Below are 22,091 nucleotides of genomic sequence, written 5' to 3'. Positions count from 1 at the left end.
CGTTGGAAATGTGATAGGTGGAAAGAGGTCAAGGTGAGGGTGATAGGCCGGAGTGGGGTGGGGACGGAGAGGTCAGGAAGAAGATTGCAGGTTAGGAAGGCGGTGCTGAGTTCGAGGGATTTGACTGAGACAAGGTGGGGGGAGGGGAAATGAGGAAACTGGAGAAATCTGAGTTCATCCCTTGTGGTTGGAGGGTTCCTAGGCGGAAGATGAGGCGCTCTTCCTCCAACCGTCGTGTTGCTATGGTCTGGCGAATGATGGAGGCAAGAAAAGAAAACAAACAAATAAAGGAAGTATCTCAAACAGGTGTGCTGCTCACTGAAAGAAAATAAATGAAATGAGCAAAGAATAGGAAACAAAAATGATGGACAGATTGACAATCTGAAATTGGTTAATTGAAAGCTGAGTCCAAAAGGCTACAAGGTACCTGATTGCAAAATGAAGTGTTTTTCCTGAAGGTAACATTGAGTTTCACTGGCATAGTGTGATAGGCCAAGAGCAGAAATGCCTGCATGAGGACAAGGTGGAGAAGCAAGATGACAGGCCATAGGAAGCTTGGATCGTGCCTGCAGATGGAACTGAGGTGTCCTGCAAAGTTGTCATTTGTTTGGTCTCCCCAGTATAGAGGGGACCACAGAGTGAGCAGCAAATACAGTAGACCAGATTGGAAGAAGTAGAGGTAAATTGCTGCTTCATCTAGAAGGGTATTTGGATCTTTGCATGGCAAAGTGGGAAAGTGAGAAGGGGCAATGTTTAAGTTCCTGTGTTTCCATGGAAAGGTACCATGGGAAGGAGATGGAGTGTTGAGGTATCTGGGATATGGACCTCAGAGGACACATTCCCTTTGGATTATCGAAAGGGAAGGACAAGGGAAGATGTGTTTGGTTGTGGTATCATGCTGGGCATGATAGAAATAGTTGAAAATGATCCATTCAGTGCAAATGCTGCTGGGGTGGAAGGAAAGAACAAGAGGAACCCAAGCAAGGGAAACATTTGTGAAGAAGGGGAAAGGGAGGGTTAGGAGTGCATGGTTAGGAGTCCTGACAACTATTTGCCTGTTCTACTGAGGGAAACTTTGTATATGACCTGGAGGAATGATATTTGAAACAACATTAAATCCTTTTTTTGGCTATTTATCGACACATTTTTTTCCTCAGGCAAGGTTCAGCTTAGGATTTATAAAGAATACACTACTGCACCAGTGAGGCAGTTCCTTATCTATCAAGACTCAAGAGGCGATCCAGAAATAGGAGGATGTTTTAGATTAGATTCCCTATAGTATGGAAACAGGCCCTTCGGCCCAACAAGTCCACATTGACCCTCCAAAGAGTAACCCACTCGGACCCATTCCCCTACCCTATGTTTACCCCTGACTAATGCACCTAACATTGTGGGAGATTTCCCATGGCCAATTCATCTAACCTGCACATCTTTGGACTGTGGGAGGAAACTGGAGCACCCAGAGGAAACTCACGCAGACATGGGGGAATGTGCAAGCTTCGCACAGACACTTGCCCAAGGCGGGAATCAAACATGGGTCCGGGGTGCTGTGAGGCTGCAGTGCTAACCACTGAGCCACCGTGCCACTCAAAGATGAAGCAGATGAATGTATGGCTTGAAACATGATGAAAGAGTGGAAATATGTTGTTTGGGTGATTCCTATCTCAAGGAAGGGCAAAATTGGGTGTTAAATAATAAGTTGTTGAGGTACGTAGAAAAGTAAAGAAAGGAGAATGGGTATCAGTATTGGTTAAGGAGCGCATTGCAGTGCTTGAGAAAGAGGATGGCATCTATGTGTTGTCCAAATTTCTGAGCCATGTGGAAGAGTGTGCTGCAGCAAGGTGAGAAGTATGCTGCGCAATTCCTGGGAAACAGTGTTGCTTCACATAGACTCTCCATATTGCTCATGGGCAGATACTCGGTCCCACACATGCACAGAAGATGGGGAGTCTGCTTGTTATGCAGACTGCTTGCGCACACAGAGGATCAAATGTTCGATCTGAGAATGCACAATGATCAAAGCTTGTACCCCCAAGATGAGAAGAAACTGCAAATGCGCAATAAAGAAGCATGTGATTGTTGGACAACTATGGAACTGGTCTGCTTCCATATTAGCAAGGCCTTTAAGGTGAATATTTTTGGATTTTCTTTTTTAGTTCAGCCACTAATCTAAGTCTTAAATAGATTTAAGAAGAAATGACAAAGTTTCTTTGTCAAAATATGCAATTCCTTTGTCAATTCAGTCGATGAAATATCTGAACTCAAAGAAAATAAAGTTCTGTTGAGAGGCATAGTGAGAACTATGTGGCCTTTTGGATTTTCATAACAGAAGATGATGCTTGCCCCTTTCCTGAATATCTCATCTGCAGACAGAAATTGGCTAACATTGTACTGGTACCAAGTAAGTAAAGACACCAGTTACAAATTTTCATGAGGTCCTGAGAGACCTGACAAAGATTTCAAAAATGAAGAACTGCCTTATAAAGTGATACTATCTGATGATTACTTGTGGGTTAAGTTTGTATAACACACAGACTCTTCCAGCCAGCTGAATACTAAAATGCAGGGGAAGAGTGAGATCTGAGCATCACAAATAAACTTCAAGGATTCAGATCTAAACTGGGCCTTTGGCAAGAGACAGTGTCAGAGAATTCACTCGGGATGTTTCCACTAGCATTGCCACTGGCACACACAGCTGTCAAGGTGCACAGTCTCATACTCAAACATATCAATGCAATGCAAGAGAAATTTGAATTCTACTTCCCCTCAACAAATGTGGAAGACTATGACTGGATACATGATGTGTTTAGTTCACTGGTTTCTGATTCCTCACAAAAGCTAACATTAAAAGAGAAGGAGGAATACGTAGAGCTACAGATGAACTGCACAATGGCGAGGCATCTTTACCTGTGTTTGGCTGACAGTGGTACATGAATAACTAACAATCTCTGCATATGCTATTGCTGTGTTCTTGTAGTTTGTGACAACATACCTCTACAAGCTACTATTTTCAACACCACCATAAATGAAAAGTAACAGATGGGAGTGTTTATCAATGAAGCAAGTTTGCAGGTCAATTACTCCCCAGATTAAAAAGTCCTTTGCACACTGACAGGTCCAAGTTTCCCACTAGGGGAAAGTGAGGACTGCAGATGCTGGAGATCAGAGTCAAGAGTGTGGCTCTGGAAAAGCACAGCTGGTCAGGCAGCAGCTGAGGAGAATCGATATTTTGGGCATAAGCCCTTCATCAGGTTTCCCACTAATCCAATAAATTGCAATTTATTCTACATTTTGCCACGACCCATTCTTTATGAACATGTAGAAATATTAAAATAGAGCAGTTTTTGCGAATGTGTCCGTGCATGCAGTTGAAGGCAATTTTTTTTTCTGGTAGATTTGAAATATGAATGCTTTTGATCCTTCTTTCATTCATTACATGCACTGTGTTGGAAAACTCTCCAGTAAAGCCATAACAACAATAAATGAGACATATCTGAGGAATGAGTTTACCCTAAAAAATGGGTGTGTGGACAATGCCTTCTTCCTTGACTCCACCATTGATCTCGAGGTTTGCCATCACATTTTCAGCAATGAGGATCATTGCCAATTGTGTCATGGAGGAGCCAGAGGTTATTGTTGAAATTTGCAGTAAAGCGAACACTTGGCATAGTCTTCCATAACACTTCCAAATGATTGCAACTGTTGGTAAGTGGAATAAAGAAAAGTTTATTGTGGAGTTCCCAGGGGTTGTTATTGGGGCCCTTGCTTTTCCTGACATATATTAATGATCTGGATGTTGAGAAACAGGGAACAATTTCAGATGACACGAGGCTTGAAAGAATTAGAAACTATGAGGAAAACAGTATGGAACGCCAGAGGGATGTTGACAAGTTGGTGAAGTGGGCAAAAAGGTGGTAGATGAAGTTCAGTGCAAAGAATTGAGAGGCAATTCAGTTTGATAGGAAGAACACAGAAATGCAACATAAAGTAGGGGGTACAGTTCTAAAAGTGGTACAGGAACAAAGGGACTTCTGTGTATACAGTATATGCAAAGATTATTGAAAGTGGCAAGGCAGGTGGAGAGAGCAGTTAAGGGACATAGTGTCCTCAGCTTTATTAATAAGGGCATTCAGTGCCAGATCAGTCTTTATTAGTCTCAGCCCATTGGCCCATCTGGTCAAGATCCTGTTGTAATCTGAGGTAACCCTCTTGGCTGTCCACTACATCTCCAATTTCGGTGTCATCTGCAAACTTACTAACTGTACCTCTTATGCTCGCATCCAAATCATTTATGTAAATGACAAAAAGTAGAGGATCCTGCACCAAATCCTTGTGGCACTCCACTGGTCACAGGCCTCCAGTCTGAAAAACAACCCTCCACCACTACCTTCTGTCTTCTATCTTTGAGCCAGTTCTGTATCCAAATGTCTAGTTCTCCCTGTATTCCATGAGATCTAACCTTGCTAATCAGTCTCCCATGGGCAACCTTGTTGAAAGCCTTACTGAAGTCCATATAGATCACATCTACTGCTCTGCCCTCATCAATCCTCTTTGTTACTTCCTCAAAAAACTCAATCAAATTTGTGAGACATGATTTTCCACGCACAAATCCATGTTGACTATCCCTAATCAGTCCTTGCCTTTCCAAATACATGTACATCCTGTCCCTCAGGATTGTCTCCAACAACTTGCCCATCACTGACGTCAGGCTCGCTGGACTATAGTTCCTTGGTTTGTCCTCACCGCCCTTCTTAAACAGTGGCACCAGATTAGCCACTCTCCAGTCTTCCGGCACCTCACCTGTGACTATCGATGATACAAATATCTCAGCAAGAGGCCCAGCAATCAGTCTACTCTCAATAATCAGGAAAGTGATGGAAGGGATTATCAGCAAAGCTGTTAAACAGCACCTGATCAGCAATAACCTGCTCACTGACACTCAATCTGAATTTTGTCAGGGCCATTCAGCTGCTGACCTCATTGCATCCTTGGTACAAACATGCACAAAAGAGGTCCATTCCCTTCACATCAAGGCTGCATTTGACATAGTATGGCATCAATGAGGAGAAAGTGAGGACTGCAGATGCTGGAGATCAGAGCTGAAAATGTGTTGCTGGAAAAGCGCAGCAGGTCAGGCAGCATCCAAGGAACAGGAGAATCGACGTTTCAGGCATAAGCCCTTCTTCAGGAAAGGAAGAAGGGCTTATGCCCGAAACGTCGATTCTCCTGTTCCTTGGATGCTGCCTGACCTGCTGCGCTTTTCCAGCAACACATTTTCAGCGCTGGCATCAAGGAGACCTAGTAAAACTGGAGTCATGGGGATCAAAGGGAATCTAACTGGATTGAGTCATACCTAGTTCAAAAGAAGATTGTTCTGGTGGTCAGTTGTCTCAGGTCAGGATATCTCTGTAAGAGATGGTCTGATGAAAGGCTTATGCCCGAAATGTCGACTCTCCTGCTCCTCAGATGCTGCTTGACCTGCTGTGCTTTTCCAGTGCCACACTTTTCAACTCTGACACTTGGTAGCAGTAGTGTGCACAATCTACAAGGTTGTGCAATCTACAAGGTTTTGCAGAAATTTACCAAGGTTCCTTAGAGTGTGCCTTCCAAACCCATCACTGCAACCACCTAGAAGGGTAAGGGCAGCAGATTTATGGGAACACCACCACCTGTAAGTTCTCTCCAAGCCACTCACCAGCCTGACTTGGAAATATCTTGCTGTTCCTTCACTGTCACTGAGTCAAGATCTTGGAATTCCATTCCTATGAATGCTGGGGATGTACCCACTCCAAACGAATTGCAACTGTTCAAATCTATGGATAACTAGTACCGACTCTAAGGCAACTCATAAATGAATTTTTTAAAAATTGCACCAGACAGATTTGAGATTTCAAAATTTTTATCTCAGTAGAATATGGCAGAACAATGAGATCAATGACAGGAGAACAGTGGCAACATAGCAGAACACTCAGAAGCCGCAGAAGAATAACACGACTTGAGACAATCTGGGGCAGGGCAAGGAGAAATTCTAGGTCAGGAATTCAGGGCAGGCAGGAAATAGCACATCAAGAAATTGGGAAAGGAGCAACAGAAGGTTAAGGAATTAGAATGGGAACATAAAGTCAGATGGAGACCATTTGACCCTTTTTGCCTGTTCCATCATTAAATATGGTCACGCCAGATCTTTACATCAAATCCTCTATACCCATTAAGAAGAGAATTAACAAAACATTAAGTATCTAGGGTAAGTGAGGAAGAGCACAGCTGGAAATCAGCAGGTAGAAAGGAAACATTACATTATCACATTATAAGTTGATCTTCATGTCTCTGTGTGGAACTAGATTTTAAACTGGATATTGAAATCCAACTTTTGAACAAGAACTGTCGAATTCATTCATTGGCAAATTCCTAAATGTGACATAACTGGCTCAGATTTGTGTAAACAAGAAATCGTGACTTTTAGCATAATGTTGCAATCTTGTATTTCTAGCTTCCCTATGCTGTCAGAATTAACTGAGAGCTATTTGTTACATTTAAATTGATGTATAACTTGTACTACATATTCTGGCAGAAAGTGAGGACTGCAGATGCTGGAGATCAGAGCTGAAAATGTGTTGCTGGAAAAGCGCAGCAGGTCAGGCAGCATCCAAGGAACAGGAGAATCGACGTTTCGGGCATAAGCCCTTCTTCAGCAACACATTTTCAGCTACATATTCTGGCACTGTCCTATTTCTCTCAAGTGTAAACTGTCAAGAATATGCAAAAACTTCATAAGTTGGATGAAGAAAATTCTAGCTCTGATGAAATGTCATGGCAACCTAAAGCATTAACTCTCTTTCAACCCACAGACACCGCCTGACCTGCTGAGTATTTGCAGCATCGTTTCTTTGGTTTCAATTAAAGAGCAATTCAGATTTCAAATGCGTTCATTAGTTAAAATAGACGTGAATTGGTAGCACAACTTAATTATGTGCAGACTCACAGCCTCAGAACGGTCAGACATGTATCTGAACAAAATTCAAAATATTAACTGCCCCATTGCAAAGATTTATCTCCTGGGACCTAGGGTATTAGTGGTATTGGTCTGGAAAAACCTGAAATTGTTGCAATTTCAGACAGGAATGATGAATATTTCAGAAGAATTAATGAGGTGTTGGGCTAGTGGTGGATGGGAAAGAAATATGCACAAAGCAGAGAGAGTCCACAATTCAGTTAAATATAAATAATTTAACTTTGCTTTCCATTTTGAAAGCTGACAGATTTCATATATTCGATTTGACTTAATTCATGTGGAAAGGTTGCAGGCATGCATATGTATGCACGAATAAATTTACAGTAATAAGTCCAGCCAACAAAAACACTCACAGACCTCTTACTGGTTATTCATAAAGTTTGCAACAGTATTTTGACAATCTCTCATAGAAATTAACATCTATACAGTGAATTTTGCAAGAGAAATGTCTGGATTACATGTGCATCAATGTCAAATTATGGCAATGTGGAGAAAAACTGAAGAAAAATATCAACCACATCCAAGAGATATTATTAATGACTTATTAAAATTTCACAGAATCAGCGTACTTCTCAGGTCCAGGCAAGTCATTGTGAGGAATGTTCAATGAGCATATATTTGAATAGTGTACCTACACATATGTTTTACAGTCTGTGTAACTATGTATTTGTTGTGCTTTCATTTATCAAATGGATGTATTAATTTCTCTTTTGTTGTCTTCCGCATTTTCTTCCAGGTGTTGTGTTCCCATACTTTCCAAGACTAGGTCGTTACAACCTGAATTTTGTTGAGGCTCAGAAGGCTTGTGAAGATCAGGATGCAATAGTTGCTTCATTTGAGCAACTTTATGATGCATGGAGAGCAGGGATGGATTGGTGTAATGCAGGCTGGCTGAGTGATGGGTCTGTGCAGTATCCCATCACTAAACCCAGGGCACCATGTGGAGGGAGAAATACGGTTCCAGGTATTAGAAGCTATGGATACAGAGACAAGATGAAAGACAAATATGATGTGTTCTGTTTCACATCCTACTACAAAGGTAAGAAACTCAAGTGTTTGGCTCTGTCTTGAGTGATATAGAACTTTGATAAGCTACCAAACTGGAAAAGTAGCATTCAGCAGTGGTCAAGCCATTAAATGATGACTCTGAACAGGTTCAGTATCATTCAAAATCTAAGGAAAGTCAGTCAATCTGCAACAGTCTTGTACTCCTCCTAATGGCTGTTTGGAGTGTAGCAAAGGCAACAGCTAAAGATTGTTTCCTTAGTCCTGGACTGGAGAATGCTGCAAAGTGTGGACATATCAGACTGACTTTGTCCAGTCGATCAGCACTGTGCCATTCTGAGTACTCTTGCTGGAAACAAGTTTAGACCAGCACTGACAACCCGTCTGGCAGAGGTAGTTAGTTAACTAGGCTCAATTATTGCTCTCTTGGAAGCCACATTGGTAATGTCACTAAGATCTTCCTGATAGCAGATAGCTCAACTGCTGAGACTCAAACCTAGACTAGCTTGAAAGTACCCACTACTTTCTAGTGTCGCACATGTTAAAGATTAACATAGACACCCAGGAGCAGGAGTAGGACATTTAGATTTTCCCATTTTCCAGCTTTTACTCTGTAACCTTCTAAATGGTATGAAGTGCCTATCCAAATGTTTTTTTTTCAATGCAATGAATGTTTCTACCAACATGACCCTTTGGCCTATGGCATATTGTCCTTGCCAAGACAATGAATAGAACTCCAGGGAGGTCATGTTCAAACTGTTGAAAACACTAGTTAGGCTATAGCTAAAGCAAAGCATATAGTTTTAATCACTGCATTATGGGAAAAAATGTGATCATACTGGAGAAGAGAAAAAGGAGATATGCAAAGATGTTGCCAGGACTGGAGAGTTTTGTTAATGAACAAAGCTGCAGTCTTTTTCTTTGGAGCACAGTGTGGAAGGGGAGCTTTAATTAAAGTGTGCAATGTTATAAAGAACCAACAATAGTTAACCAACTCAGTTAACTGGAGCATATTTCATTCAGACTTGTTGTTTTATCTGTTTTCAAAGATGGGAAACTTCCTTCTATCACTCTCTTACTGTTTATTTCCTCCAGAATTATACACTTGAATCTCTGAGGCACAACCTTGGCCCCGGGAATCGATTGAATTGGCATTGACAGAGGGTAGTGGCAATATCTCTGATTCAGTCACTAGTCAAGTCCTTCAATGATCTATATTAGGAGTATTGCTCTTCACCAGGCTTGTAAATGAGTTGCATTCAGGTTTTGAGAAGTCCCTGACATTTTTCTGATGGAATGTCATTAGGAATTTAGATAAAATAGACTCCAGGGTGATTTATTGATGGAATAGGCCATAATGTAGCAAATGTCCTTCATGTAAATTCAATCCATGGAATAAAATTCCAGAATGTGTGATGAATATATAATACTAAGACCTTTTGGATAAATTCAAAGCAGTAGAAGATATCTCAGTCAAGAGAGGATAAATGGTGCCAAAAGTGACAAGTATTATCAGTTATTCTAGTTGCCTGGAGTTTGATTAATTGCTTTCACAGGTCAATGTGAAAATCCACAAGAGATTTTTTTTTAAACTTGGCCTGCAGCTTTTGTTCTCTGAATTTGGCTCTCCCAGGAGGTTGTGTAACTGGGACTTAATAACATCCTGGGTAGCCCATTTCCAGGGCTTCAATATCATCACAGAGCGTGAGAAGTTTTTATGGTGCATGTAAGTTGCACAATGTCTGAATGTGACCGACTAAATGAACTAGTTTATCTTTCCTTGTCCTTTTTGTTTGCTGTAATACATATTCAATGCAATTAGTTTCCAAATTGACAATGATCACTTTAGCACCAGTCATGTGATTGCTGCACAATCATATTACTTCGATTATCCTTCAACCTTCAACATGCTCCCCTTCCACATCCTGTATTCATCATGAAATGCAAAAAATTCAGTGAGAAGAAAATTCAGTGGGCGGCACGATGGCACAGTGGTTAGCACTGCTTCCTCACAGCACCAGAGACCCGGGTTCAATTCCCGACTCAGGCGACTGACTGTGTGGAGTTTGCACATTCTCCCTGTGTCTGCGTGGGTTTCCTCCGGGTGCTCCGGTTTCCTCCCACAGTCGGGCCGGTGTGGACTTGTTGGGCCAAAGGGCCTGTTTCCACACTATAAGTAATCTAATCTAAGTAATCTAATCTAAAAAAAAAGTTAATCTGCAATTTGATGTAAAGAGCAAAACATAACTGGCTAGTTGCTGATGGCTGTAATAAAATTAGGGAGGACAGCTGTTGACTCCCTTCTGTAAAATTGGATTATCCTCAGAAACATTCAATTGAATTGTCACTTTTTAACTTCCTCGGATTTTTCTTCTTTCATATATTTGTTTTTACTATGGTAAAATTAGTGAGATCAATTGTATAGATTATGGATGAGTATTTAGTTAAATAAAGACTGAAGTGTAATCTTGAACCCAATACTGGTTTGGATATTATGTTAATTTGAGAGCTGGGAATCCATCTGCCATATTGTCAGGGGCCTATAAATGATTCCCCTCTGTGTGGTATCTGTCAGGGACTTAAGATGATTGCATATTATTATTAGCTCTCCCCATAAAATATTGGGAATCACTCTGGGGAAAGGATGTGTATCATGAACAACAACAAATAAAGGAAAGAAAAGATTGGACAAGCCTTTAGATAAATTTGAGAATCAAACGTTGTGCAAGGTTCAGATATTAATTTAGTTGACAAGTGTCAGAAAATGGGTTGTGAATCCTTTGTGCTGGACTGTTGCATAGTTTCCAGACTTTCATGGATCAAGTCTGGGCGGCACGGTGGCACAGTGGTTAGCACTGCTGCCTCACAGCGCCAGAGACCCGGGTTCAATTCCCGCCTCAGGCGACTGACTGTGTGGAGTTTGCACATTCTCCCCGTGTCTGCGTGGGTTTCCTCCGGGTGCTCCGGTTTCCTCCCACAATCCAAAGATGTGCAGGTCAGGTGAATTGGCCATGCTAAATTGCCCATAGTGTTAGGTAAGGGGTACATGTAGGGGTATGGGTGGGTTGCGCTTCGGCGGGGCGGTGTGGACTTGTTGGGCCGAAGGGCCTGCTTCCACACTGTAAGTAATCTAATCTAATCTAATCTAATCTAAAAAGTCTGCTGGAGGAATTTGGATGGGTAATTCTATCAAGCAGGTACTTCAAATTAAATAATGCTGAAATGAAAACAGAACCTAGTACCATGTTTTACGTGTTAACACTGCTTCAGTAACATTCATACTTCTGATATGAGCATTGTAAATAAAGGTAGTGGTTTGAGAAACCCAGTCTCTGGTATTCTGTTATTGCCACAGCATTGGTAAAGTTGGTCCAGCTCAACATCTGGTCACTGATGACCGTCCAGATGTTATTTGTGAGGTTACCATTGAAGATCAAAGGCAAGTCAGCTAGCTTCCTCTTATTTGAGATAGTCACTACATTGCACTTACATGGTGTGAATATCATCTTGTCATTTGTCAGCCCAACACTGGAGATTAGTTGTGTATTCCAATAGCTTGGCATGGGGTCTTTTTTTGAGTGGGTTATTGGAACTGGAGGCTGAAAGCTATGGAACCAGCAGTTTCAAAACCAGGAGTTTACAGCAAAACAAAGCAATCTAGCTACAGCTGATGGGCAGTCAGGCAAGTACCAGTACAATGGGGATTCATGAACATCTCCATTATTAATCAAGCCCTGAAAGCCCTCTCTTGACTTATGACAGACAAAAGCCATTGAAGAACCATAGAAAATGGTAGGGTTGAAGATTCTTCTGAGAGCAAGTGTTGCTGACTGGTCTCCAATGACCACAGTCATTGTCCCTCCCAGCTATGATTCCAGCTTTGGAGGAGTTTTTTTATTGACTACAACTTATTAAATTCGCCATAACTCACTGATGCCATACATAGTCAAATATGTCTTAATGTCAAGGGTAGCAGTTTCTTTTTACCTCGCAAATTTTTTTGACTACATCTGAATCAAGGCTGCTTGATGATGCCAGCGATCATTTTACTGGTGACTGGATGGAGACTGATAAGCCAGTGTTTATTTGGAATCGAAGGGTCCTTTTCTTGTGAATGGGAACTCTTCCATATTTTAGAAGAGTGTCCTAGTGGAACAGTTTGGAACTGGCTAGTTTTGATGGACCCACCTTCAACAACGCTGCTGGAATTCTCTCAGAGTTCAAAGCCTTTATTGTGTGTTTGGCAGCTTGACAGTGCCATGTGTCATGCTCTATGTTGGCTGAAGATTACTATCTAAAGTGATGAGAACCTCAGGAACAGATTTGGATCATCCAGTTTCGCGAAAGATACTTCCAAACAGTTCAATCTTGTCTTTGCACTCATATACATAGCTGTAACATGGTTAAGAATGCCGATGTTCATGAATCCCCATTGTACTGTTACTTGCCTGATTGCCCATCAGCTGTAGCTGGGTTGCAGTGTTTTGCTGTAAACTCCCGGTTTTGGAACTACTCAGCCCTATCCATATCCTGTGGCTTATTTGCATTACTCATGCCTCATTCCCAGATCTGTCTGATACTGTTAACAGTGAAGGTGGCATCAGATAGCTCAGTACTGACCCATTTATTCTGTTGGGCATTGAGGAAACAGGAGCAAATGCTAATGTTACTAGGTGAATAATGCAGAGGACCAGACTAGTGCTCTGAAGACATGAGTTCAAGTTTCGCCATGGCAGTGAGGGAACTGAAATTCAATTAATAAATAACTATAGAATAAAATAATCACTAGATCACTGTAAAAATCCATCTTGTTCACTAAATTCCTCGAAGGAATAAAATCTGATATATAAGTGACTGAAGGCCCACAGCAATGCACTGGAGTCTTAACTGCCCACTGAAATGACCCTAGCAAGCTACAATTTGTAGTTGGTTTACCACCCATCTACCAAAGGATAATACAAAAAACTAGCCCTGCCAGCAATGCTTACATCCAAGGGCAAATAAGAAAAACTTCTCTGTCCAGAATGTATTCTGGGCACTTGCTTCTCTCAGAAAATCCTCAAAGTACAGTTTAAAATGGAGTTATGGAGCTGAATTTCACAGTGAGTCCAGGATCTCTCCCCCCACCAACCTCTGCAATAAAAATCAGGGGTTTGCCTGCCTCTACTTGGCATTGTTTGTTATTGGATGATGGAAGTTATTTAAATTTGGCAAAGGTTATTTCCTTTGAGATGTTGGCATAGCAGTTTAATATCATAGTGTTTGCTTTGTTTGGCAGCAAATTAAGTTCGGCAACTAGTGACGAATTGAACTCTGCATTGCCATAATCAACATGAAGCAGAATTAGTACATTGTATATTTCTAATCACTGTTAACACTGGGGACTTGAACAAATCCATTTCATTATTACTGTTTTTTAATTGTTGTTTTCATAATTTTGGCTCGTTAAAATTTTCATTTTATTCTCCCAGGAAATGTATGGCCATTCCAGTCAGTAACATAGCTACAAAACTCAAACAAAAACAGGAATGCTGGAAAAACTCACCAGGTCTGGCAGCATCTGTGGAGAGAAGGCAGAATTAATGTTTTGGGTCCAGTGACCCATCTTCAGAAGTGATGGTAGCTAGGAAAAGGTTGGTATTTGTGCAGAAGATGGGGTGGGAGAGGGTGGAGGAGTAAATGATAGGTGGGGAAAGAGTCCAAAGAGAGAGAAAATGAGTTGGACAGACAAAGGACAAGGTACAGGTCAGCCGAAGATAATGAATAGCTGCTAATGGGGACCATTCATAGCTGACAATGGTTTGTGTGTGATGGCAGCCCATGTGATCACAAGGCCTAGTATGTGGAATTTAAGGTAAGGACATAAGCTCATTACATCACGTTTTCTGAGGAATTGCTGATGATCACTTTTAGCTGCTTTAAGTCTTGCTAGAAAACATATTTGAACATTTTCAGAATGATCTAATTACTTCCATTATGTCTACAAAATTGTATCAAGGAGTTTCATTTGAATTTATTCTGTGAATATTGCTATGAATAAGTCTAGTGTAGCTTTTAATTACAATGTAGCTGGATTTCAGAATTCAAATTCCCTTATAGATGGAAGAAAATATCAATACCATTTATAAAACATGACAAACAAATGATGATAAACAGATGGCTGCAGTCAGCAATTTGGTGTTATAAATTAATATTTGTTTTTCGGAATGATCTTTAAGTAGTTCGATTGTGCCTTCCAAAAACAGTTCACTTTTGTGTAATTACTGGATTCGCAGTAACCACAAATAAACTACAAAATGCAGCTGGATCCTCAATATGCTTGAACAAAGTTTTAAGGTATAGTTTTGAAAGCGAAAGATGAACTGTCCTTGTCCCCCATAAGGCTGTCAATGTACAGGAGAAAGTGAGGTCTGCAGATGCTGGAGATCAGAGCTGAAATGTGTTGCTGCCACAGCGCAGCAGGTCAGGCAGCATCCAGGGAACAGGAGAATCGACGTTTCGGGCATAAGCCCTTCTTCAGGAAGGACTTCCTGAAGAAGGGCTTATGCCCGAAACGTCGATTCTCCTGTTCCCTGGATGCTGCCTGACCTGCTGCGCTGTTCCAGCAACACATTTCAGCAGCTGTCAATGTGCAGGAGCTATGAGGTGGAGGTGCCAGTGCTGGACTGGGGTGGACAAAGTCAAAAATCACACAACACTGGGTGATAGTCCAAGAGGTTTATTTGAAACTTGCGGTTTCAAATAAACCTGCTGGACTATAACCCCGCATTGTGCGATTTTTGACAATGCAGGGGGGGTTTTTAGGGCCGAACTGGATGTACTGTTTTCTTAAGATACTTTGAGATTTTCATTTGGGTTATAGCATATCATTGATGCAGCCATCTCTGTATTTAATTGAAATGGCATTATTAAGTGTTAGCTTGGAACTAGACTGGGCCCAGTATTTATATTCAGATTTTTAAGTGACTGTTCCTCTAAGGGGACTGCTGGGGACATGCAAATTATTCTTCTGGGATAGAATCCAGCTCCCCTACCTGGTTAGACCAGTTTATCATGACTAGTTCCAAGCTCTTTGCTGGGAACAGGGAAGCGGACTTGTGGCTGAATCCCAATGCCCAAAAGCCCATAACTGTAAGATCCTTCTCCTAACCCTGTAAACATGAGCAAGGTCAACAACAGAGTCTCATGGCAGGCTTGAGTCTGACAGAAGTGTCAGAATTACATTCCCACAGAGTTTCTAGACCATTGTATTTTCACAAGGAAAAACATGAGCCTGAAAGAAGTGTTTTGTACCATAAAATGATACATTTACAGCCACAGAAGGAATCGATTTAATCTGTCGTGCCATTGCCAACTTTTTGTGACAGCAATCCAAGATAAATCTCTCCTTCTGTCCCATTCTCATCCTTTGATTTAATCCATTTTTATTTTTCCCTTAAAAGATCCAATATCCTGTCACACCCCATTCTTGTCTCAATGAATTCAGCATCCACAGGCAAATTTCAGGCATAAAGAAACTCCTTTCAAATCCAGTAATTAAAAAAAGTAAGCTGTTTTTGGAGGGCAGAATCAAACTACTTAAAGATCATACAGAGAAACAGATATTAGTATTTAATACCAAATTGCTGTTTGCAGCCATCTGTTATCATCATTTGTTTGCCATGTTTTATAAATGGTATTCATATTTTCTTCCATCTGTAAAGAAATTTGAATTCTGAAATTCAGATTCATTGTAAGTAAAAGCTACACGAGACTTATAGCAATATTTACAGAATAAATTCAAATGAACCTCTTTGATACAATTTTGCAGACATAATGGAAGTAATTAGATAATTCTGAAAATGTTCAAATACATTTTCTAAAAACACCCAAAGCAGCTAAAGGTAATCATTAGCAATTCCTCAAACAATTTGATGTAATAGACCATTTTGCCTTCAAACAACTGTAATAAATCATGGATGGAAATGTAAGCTCAAACTTAACTCACATTTGGAACAGGCTATGAGTCTTTGAAAATGTGTATAAAGCATAAAACTTGCATCTCGAAATCCCTTAAAATCCAGTTGGGGAACAAGAAAGAAGAACAAGATCTGAGAATGATTGTTGTTTTGACTTGATCAGTGGCAGACTTTGGTGAAATAATACCACTGAAGTATCCCAACCCAAGAGTCTGGTCACTCATGGACATGAATTCATTCATTTCTCTGTGTATTCTTAGGAAATGCACAATAATCATTGAATAACAATAAATACAACTCCATATCTCAGAATTATCTACCTATGAAATCATGCTGGTGATTTTTTATGTTGAAAAGTATAACTTAGCCTTTCTGTGTATGAACAAATGTCTTCATAATGTTGTCTAATAGAAGCTCCAAAACCAATTATTTGAAATGCTTCAAATGTGCATTCCAGATGGTTAAAATAAATGTATTTTCACCACCATCTAGTTGCTTGAGAAGTACGAAAGCAACATAATTATAGATTGTGTTATGACTGGTCTTCTGCCATTCTAAGTAAAGAAGTTAGTCCTGTCAAAATTGCACAAAGGAAAATCTGTCTCATTAATTGGTGGATATTAAATTTGTTTCAAAATTAATGGAGCTAAAATACCATGGGCTTTCTGACACACTTTTACAATTAGCCAGGGATTTGTGTCTCCTCCCTGTTGCCAGGATTTTATAGCATTTCAGGGTATTAAGTATTCACCTCAGAAAGAAATAACCTTACAATGGATAGACCCAGAGGAAGTGCCAGGAGTTCCCCATGCATCTAAAGTCAGAGCACTAGCAGTTCTCATTCACATAAGTGGGATTTTCACCTCCCAGCAGCCATGCTGTGAAGGAGAAATAATCAGGTGTGTTGGCACTGTTAAGATACCCAACAACTTTCCACCATTTTAGCAATTAATTTATGGTCAGTGTTATTGACAAGAGGGAGAGGCAAATTGATTTGTTTAATGTAATCTGTTTCAGTGTATAAGTGGAGATGTTTTTTTCTATTTGTTTCCTTTTTCAACTAGGTGGTTGCATATTCTCCCAAATGCTTTTGTTTGCAAAGTCTCTTTTTTTTTCAAGTGACACACACAATTTCCTGAGGTTTGATACAGGAGTGTAGTTTATTAATGTATTCAAATATGGGGATAATTGTTGCAATACATACACGCAAACATGCAAGAAATAAATCTAAATAAAAGAAGTTGCAGTTCAAAATAATTGAAAGGTCAAAGATATAAACATTATTTTGTGTGATTTTTCTCTGAGTCCAGGTAACCAGTGTTTGATTGAGGTTCTTGTAGATGTGTGGATATTGGTGATGTCAGCTGGCTAAACTTGCAGAATTCCTTATGAAGTTGAAGGTGTGCAAGATGATATTGGTTTACAGACTTGTCCACATTTTTCAAATATGAGATTTTTTTTAAAACCAGGTTATGAACAGGATTTGGACTGGAGGAAGCCTGGCATCTGCCTGTGGTATGTCCAGTTGGAAACATAACAGACAGATTTAAAGTTAATCAGAACCTGCTTCCTACCAGACTGAATGGATGTGATTCAGGGATTGCAGTGAACCTCTCCAACAGCAAGTTGGAGAGGCTTGTGGGATAGTGTTGGTCATGTGACACATCCATGAAGGAATCACTTTTAATTTAACAGTTGCTCTTATGTCTTCTTTGCCTGAGTTCTCATATTAAACTTAGAAGATAGATACGATCATTTGCATCTCCCCAAATAAAAGGCACTCGGGTTTCTATAATCCTATTCCCATTGATGAGATGGGAATTCTAAAAGATCAGGGTGAACAGCCAGTTGTCTTGGTGCATATAGGCACCAACGATATATGTAGAAAACGAGATGAGGTCCTGAAAGAAGAATTCAGGGAGCTAGGAGAGAAGTTAAAGAGGAGGACCTCAAAGGTAGTGATCTCGGGATTACTACCAGTGCCACGTACTAGCCAGTGTAGAAATGAAAAAATAGGTAGGATGAACACGTGGCTTGAGAGATGGTGTAGGAGGGACGGATTCAGATTTGTTGGACGTTGGAAACAGTTCTGGGGAAGGTGGGACTATTATAAAAGGGACAGTCTACATCTGAATCAGACCGGAACCAATGTCCTTGGGGAGTTTTTGCTACTGCTGTTGGGGAGGTTTTAAACTAATGTGCCAGGGGGCTGGGAACCAGAAGAGAAAACAAGTAGGCAGTGAGGTGGAGACTGTAAGAATCATGAAGATAGCATTAATAAAGGGAAGAGCAGGCAGAGAGCAGATAAGCGCAAAGGAACTGGTGGCCTGAACTGCATCTACTTTAATGCAAGGAGTATAGTGTGTAAGGCAGATGAACTTAGGGCTTGGATTGGTGCCTGGTCGTATGACGTTATTGCAATCACAGAGACTTGGTTGAAGGAAGGGCATGATGATTAGCAACTAACTGTTCCAGGGTGTGGACGCTTTAGACAGGACAAGGAGGGAAGTAAAAGGGGGTTGGAGTTGCATTGCTGGTCAGGGATGGTACCACAGCTGAGCTAAAGGAGGACACTATGGAGATCATGGGTGGTGAGGCATTATGGGTGGAGCTGAGAAATAAGAAGGGTGCAGTTACATTGTTGGGGCTGTACTACAGGCCTCCCAACAGTGAGCGTGAGGTAAAAGGACAAATAGGTAGACAGATTATGGAAAGATGTAGAGGCAATGTAGTGGTGATGGGAGATTTTAATTTTCCCAACATTGACTGGGATACACTTAGCGTCAGAGGTCCGGTTGGGGTAAAATTTGTAAGAAGCATCCAGGTGAGTTTTCTAGAGCAGTATGTCAATAGTCTGACGAGGGAAGGGGCCATATTTGACCTGGTACTGGGGAACGAGTCAGGACAGGTGGTAGAAGTTGGGGTGGGGGATTTCTTTGGGAACAGTGACCACAATTCTGTACGTTTTAGAATACTCATAGATAAAGATGAGAGTGGTCCTAAGGGAAGAGTACTAAACTGGGCCAAGACCAATTATATCAAAATTAGACAGGAACTGGGAAATGTGGATTGGACACATTTAAAGGGAAGTCCATATTTGAAATGTGGGAGGCTTTCAAAGATAGGTTAAAGATAGTGCAGAATAGGCATGTCCCGTTGAAGGCAAAGGATAGGAAGGGCAAGCTTCATGAACAGTGATGACAGGAGAAATTGTACGACTAGCCAAGAGGAAAAGGGAAGTGTAAATAAGGTCTAGGCAGCTAAGAACAGAACAGGTCCTGGAGGAATATCGGAAGAGTAGGACCAGTCTTAAACAAGGAATCAAGGGGCAAAAAGGGGTCATGAAATAGCATTAGCAAGCAGAATTAAGGAGAATCCCAAAGCATTTTATTCTTATGTAAGAAGCAAGCGGGTAACTAGAGAAAGGATTGGTCCACTAAAGGATAATTAAGGAAGGCTGTGTGTTGAACCTGAGAGAATGGGTGAGATTCTGAATGATTACTTTGCATCAGTGTTCACTGAGGAGAGGAACATGAATCTTGAGATTAGAGATAGAAGTTTGATTAGTCTGGTTCATGTTGGCATAAATAGGGAAGATGTCTTGGGTAGGCTAGAGGTTATTAAGGTGGACAAATCCCCAAGACTGGATGGGATCTATCCCAAGTTGCTGAGGGAGGCAAGAGAGGAAATACTTGGGGCCCTGACAGATATCTTTGTGACATCCTTAAACAAAGGTGAGGTGCTGGAGGACTGGAATGTTGCTCATGTTGTCCCCCTGTACAAGAAGGGTAGTGGGGATATTCCGGATAACTACAGACCAGTGAGCCTAATGTCAGTGGTGGGAAAGTTGCTGGAGAGAGTACTGAGGGATAGGATCTATTTATATTTAGTAAAGAATGGGCTTATCAGTGATAGGCAACATAGTTTTGTGCAGGGGAGATCGTGCCTTACCAACTTAATAGAGTTCTTCAAGAAAGTGACCAAGTTGATAGATGAAGGAAGGGCTGTTGGTATCATATACATGGACTTTAGTAAGGCGTTTGATAAGGTTCCCCATAGTAGACTAATCGAGAAAGTGAAGTCACATGGTGTGCAGGGTGTTCTAGCTAGGTGGATAAAGAACTGGTTGAACAACAGGAGACAGAGTAGTAGTTGAAGGGAGTTTCTCGAAATGGAGAAAGGTTACCAGTGGTGTTCCGCAGGGGTCAGTGTTGAGGCCACTGTTGTTTGTAATATACATAAATGATCTGGAAGCGGGCACTGTTGGTATGATCAGCAAGTTTGCAGATGACACAAAGATTGGTGGAGTAGCAGAAAGCATAAGGGACTATCAAAGAATACAGGAGGATATAGATAGACTGGAGAGTTGGGCGGAAAAGTGGCAGATGGATTTCAGTCCAGACAAGTGTGAGGTGATGCATTTAGGCAAGACTAATTCTACAGTGAATTATACAATGAACGGAAGAGCCTTGGGAAAAGTTGATGGGCAGAGAGATCTGGGAGTGCAGGTCCATTGTACCCTGAAGGCTGCTGCACAGGGAGATAGAGTGGTCAAGAAGGCATATAGTATGCTTGCCTTCATTGGGCGGGGTGTTGATTATAAGAGCTGGCAAGTCATGTTAAAATTGTGCAGGACGTTGGTTCGGCCACATTTGGAATATTGTGTACTGTTCTGGTCGTCACATTACCAAAAGGATGTGGACACTTTGGAGAAGGTGCAGAGAAGGTTTACAAGGATGTTGCCTGGTATGGAAGGTGCTAGCTATGAAGAGAGGTTGAGTAGGTTAGGTTTATTTTCATTAGAAAAAAGGAGATTGGAGCTGATTGAGGTTTACAAAATCATAAAGGGTATAGACACGGTGGATAGAGACAAGTTGTTTTCTCAGAGTGAAGGATTCCATAACGAGACGTCACGCTTTCAAGGTGAGAGGTGAACAGCTTACACGAGATACATGTGGCAAGTGCTTCACACAGAGGGTGGTGGGCATCTGGAACGCATTGCCAGCAGAGGTGGTAGAGGCAGGCATGGTAGATTCATTTAAGATGCATCTGGACAGATGCATGAGTAGGTGGGGAGCAGAGGGATACAGATGCTTAGGAAATAACTGACAGGTTTAGACAGTAGATTTGGATCGGCTCAGGCTTGGAGGGCCGAAGGGCCTGTTCCTGGGCTGTAAATTTTCTTTGTTCTTTGAGATAGAGGAGGAATATCACTGGACTAAGAATCCAGAAACCCAGGTTAGTACTTAGTATTTTAAACCCCCGATGCTGAAAATTGAATTAAATTTTTAAAATGTGGAATCAAACCTGGCCAAATGGCAGCCATGCATCCACTGTTAATGCGAAAAAAACCCACTAATGTCCTCCAGGGAATGGAGTTGGATCTGTGTGTGATCCTATGCTCAAAGTAGTGTGGTTGACTCTTAACTGCCTTCAGGGCAATAAGAGCTGAGCAAAAAATGCTAGCCTGGCCAATAAATCCCACATAGAGTTATAGAGTCAGAGAGATGTATAGCATGGAAACAGACCCTTCGGTCCAACTCGTCCATGCCACCAGATATTCCAACCCAATCTAGTCACACCTGCCAGCACCCGGCCCATATCCCTCCAAACCCTTCCTATTCATATACCCATCCAAATGCCTCTCAAATGTTGCAATTGTACCAGCCTCCACCACATCCTCTGGCAGCTCATTCCACACACGTACCACCTTCTGCATGAAAAAGCTACCCCACAGGTCTCTTTTATATCTTTCCCCTCTCACTCTAAACCTATGCCCTCTAGTTCTGGACTCCCCAACCTCAGGGAAAAGACTTTGCCTGTTTACCCGATTCCATGCCCCTCATAATTTTGTAAACCTCTATAAGGTCACCCCTCAGCCTCCGACGCTCCAGGGAAAACAGCCCCAGCCTGTTAAGCCTCTCCCTATAGTTCAAATCCTCCAAGCCTGGCAACATCCTTGGAAATTTTTCTGAACCCTTTCAAGTTTCACAACATCTTTCTGATAGGAAGGAGACCAGAATTGTATGCAATATGCCAACAGTGGCCTAACCAATGTCCTGTACAGCCGCAACATGACCTCCCAACTCCTGTACTTAATACTCTGACCAATAAAG

The 22,091-nt window shown here is 41.3% G+C and overlaps 1 protein-coding gene across 4 annotated transcripts in view; it reads left to right on the top strand.

Moving 5' to 3' along the window:
• LOC122559186 (hyaluronan and proteoglycan link protein 1-like) overlaps window positions 1-22,091 on the top strand; it is a 125,208-nt gene that overhangs the window by 89,693 nt on the left and 13,424 nt on the right. For all 4 annotated transcript variants that reach the window (XM_043708575.1, XM_043708586.1, XM_043708581.1 and 1 more), the window contains exon 4: window positions 7,749-8,051. In XM_043708575.1, the coding sequence (XP_043564510.1) occupies window positions 7,749-8,051 (303 nt within the window). The remainder of the gene's footprint in view (window positions 1-7,748; window positions 8,052-22,091) is intronic.

Source organism: Chiloscyllium plagiosum, chromosome 2 (assembly GCF_004010195.1).
Source record: "Chiloscyllium plagiosum isolate BGI_BamShark_2017 chromosome 2, ASM401019v2, whole genome shotgun sequence".
Classification (NCBI taxonomy): Eukaryota; Metazoa; Chordata; class Chondrichthyes; order Orectolobiformes; family Hemiscylliidae; genus Chiloscyllium; species Chiloscyllium plagiosum.
This window is presented reverse-complemented; position numbering and strand designations above follow the sequence as displayed.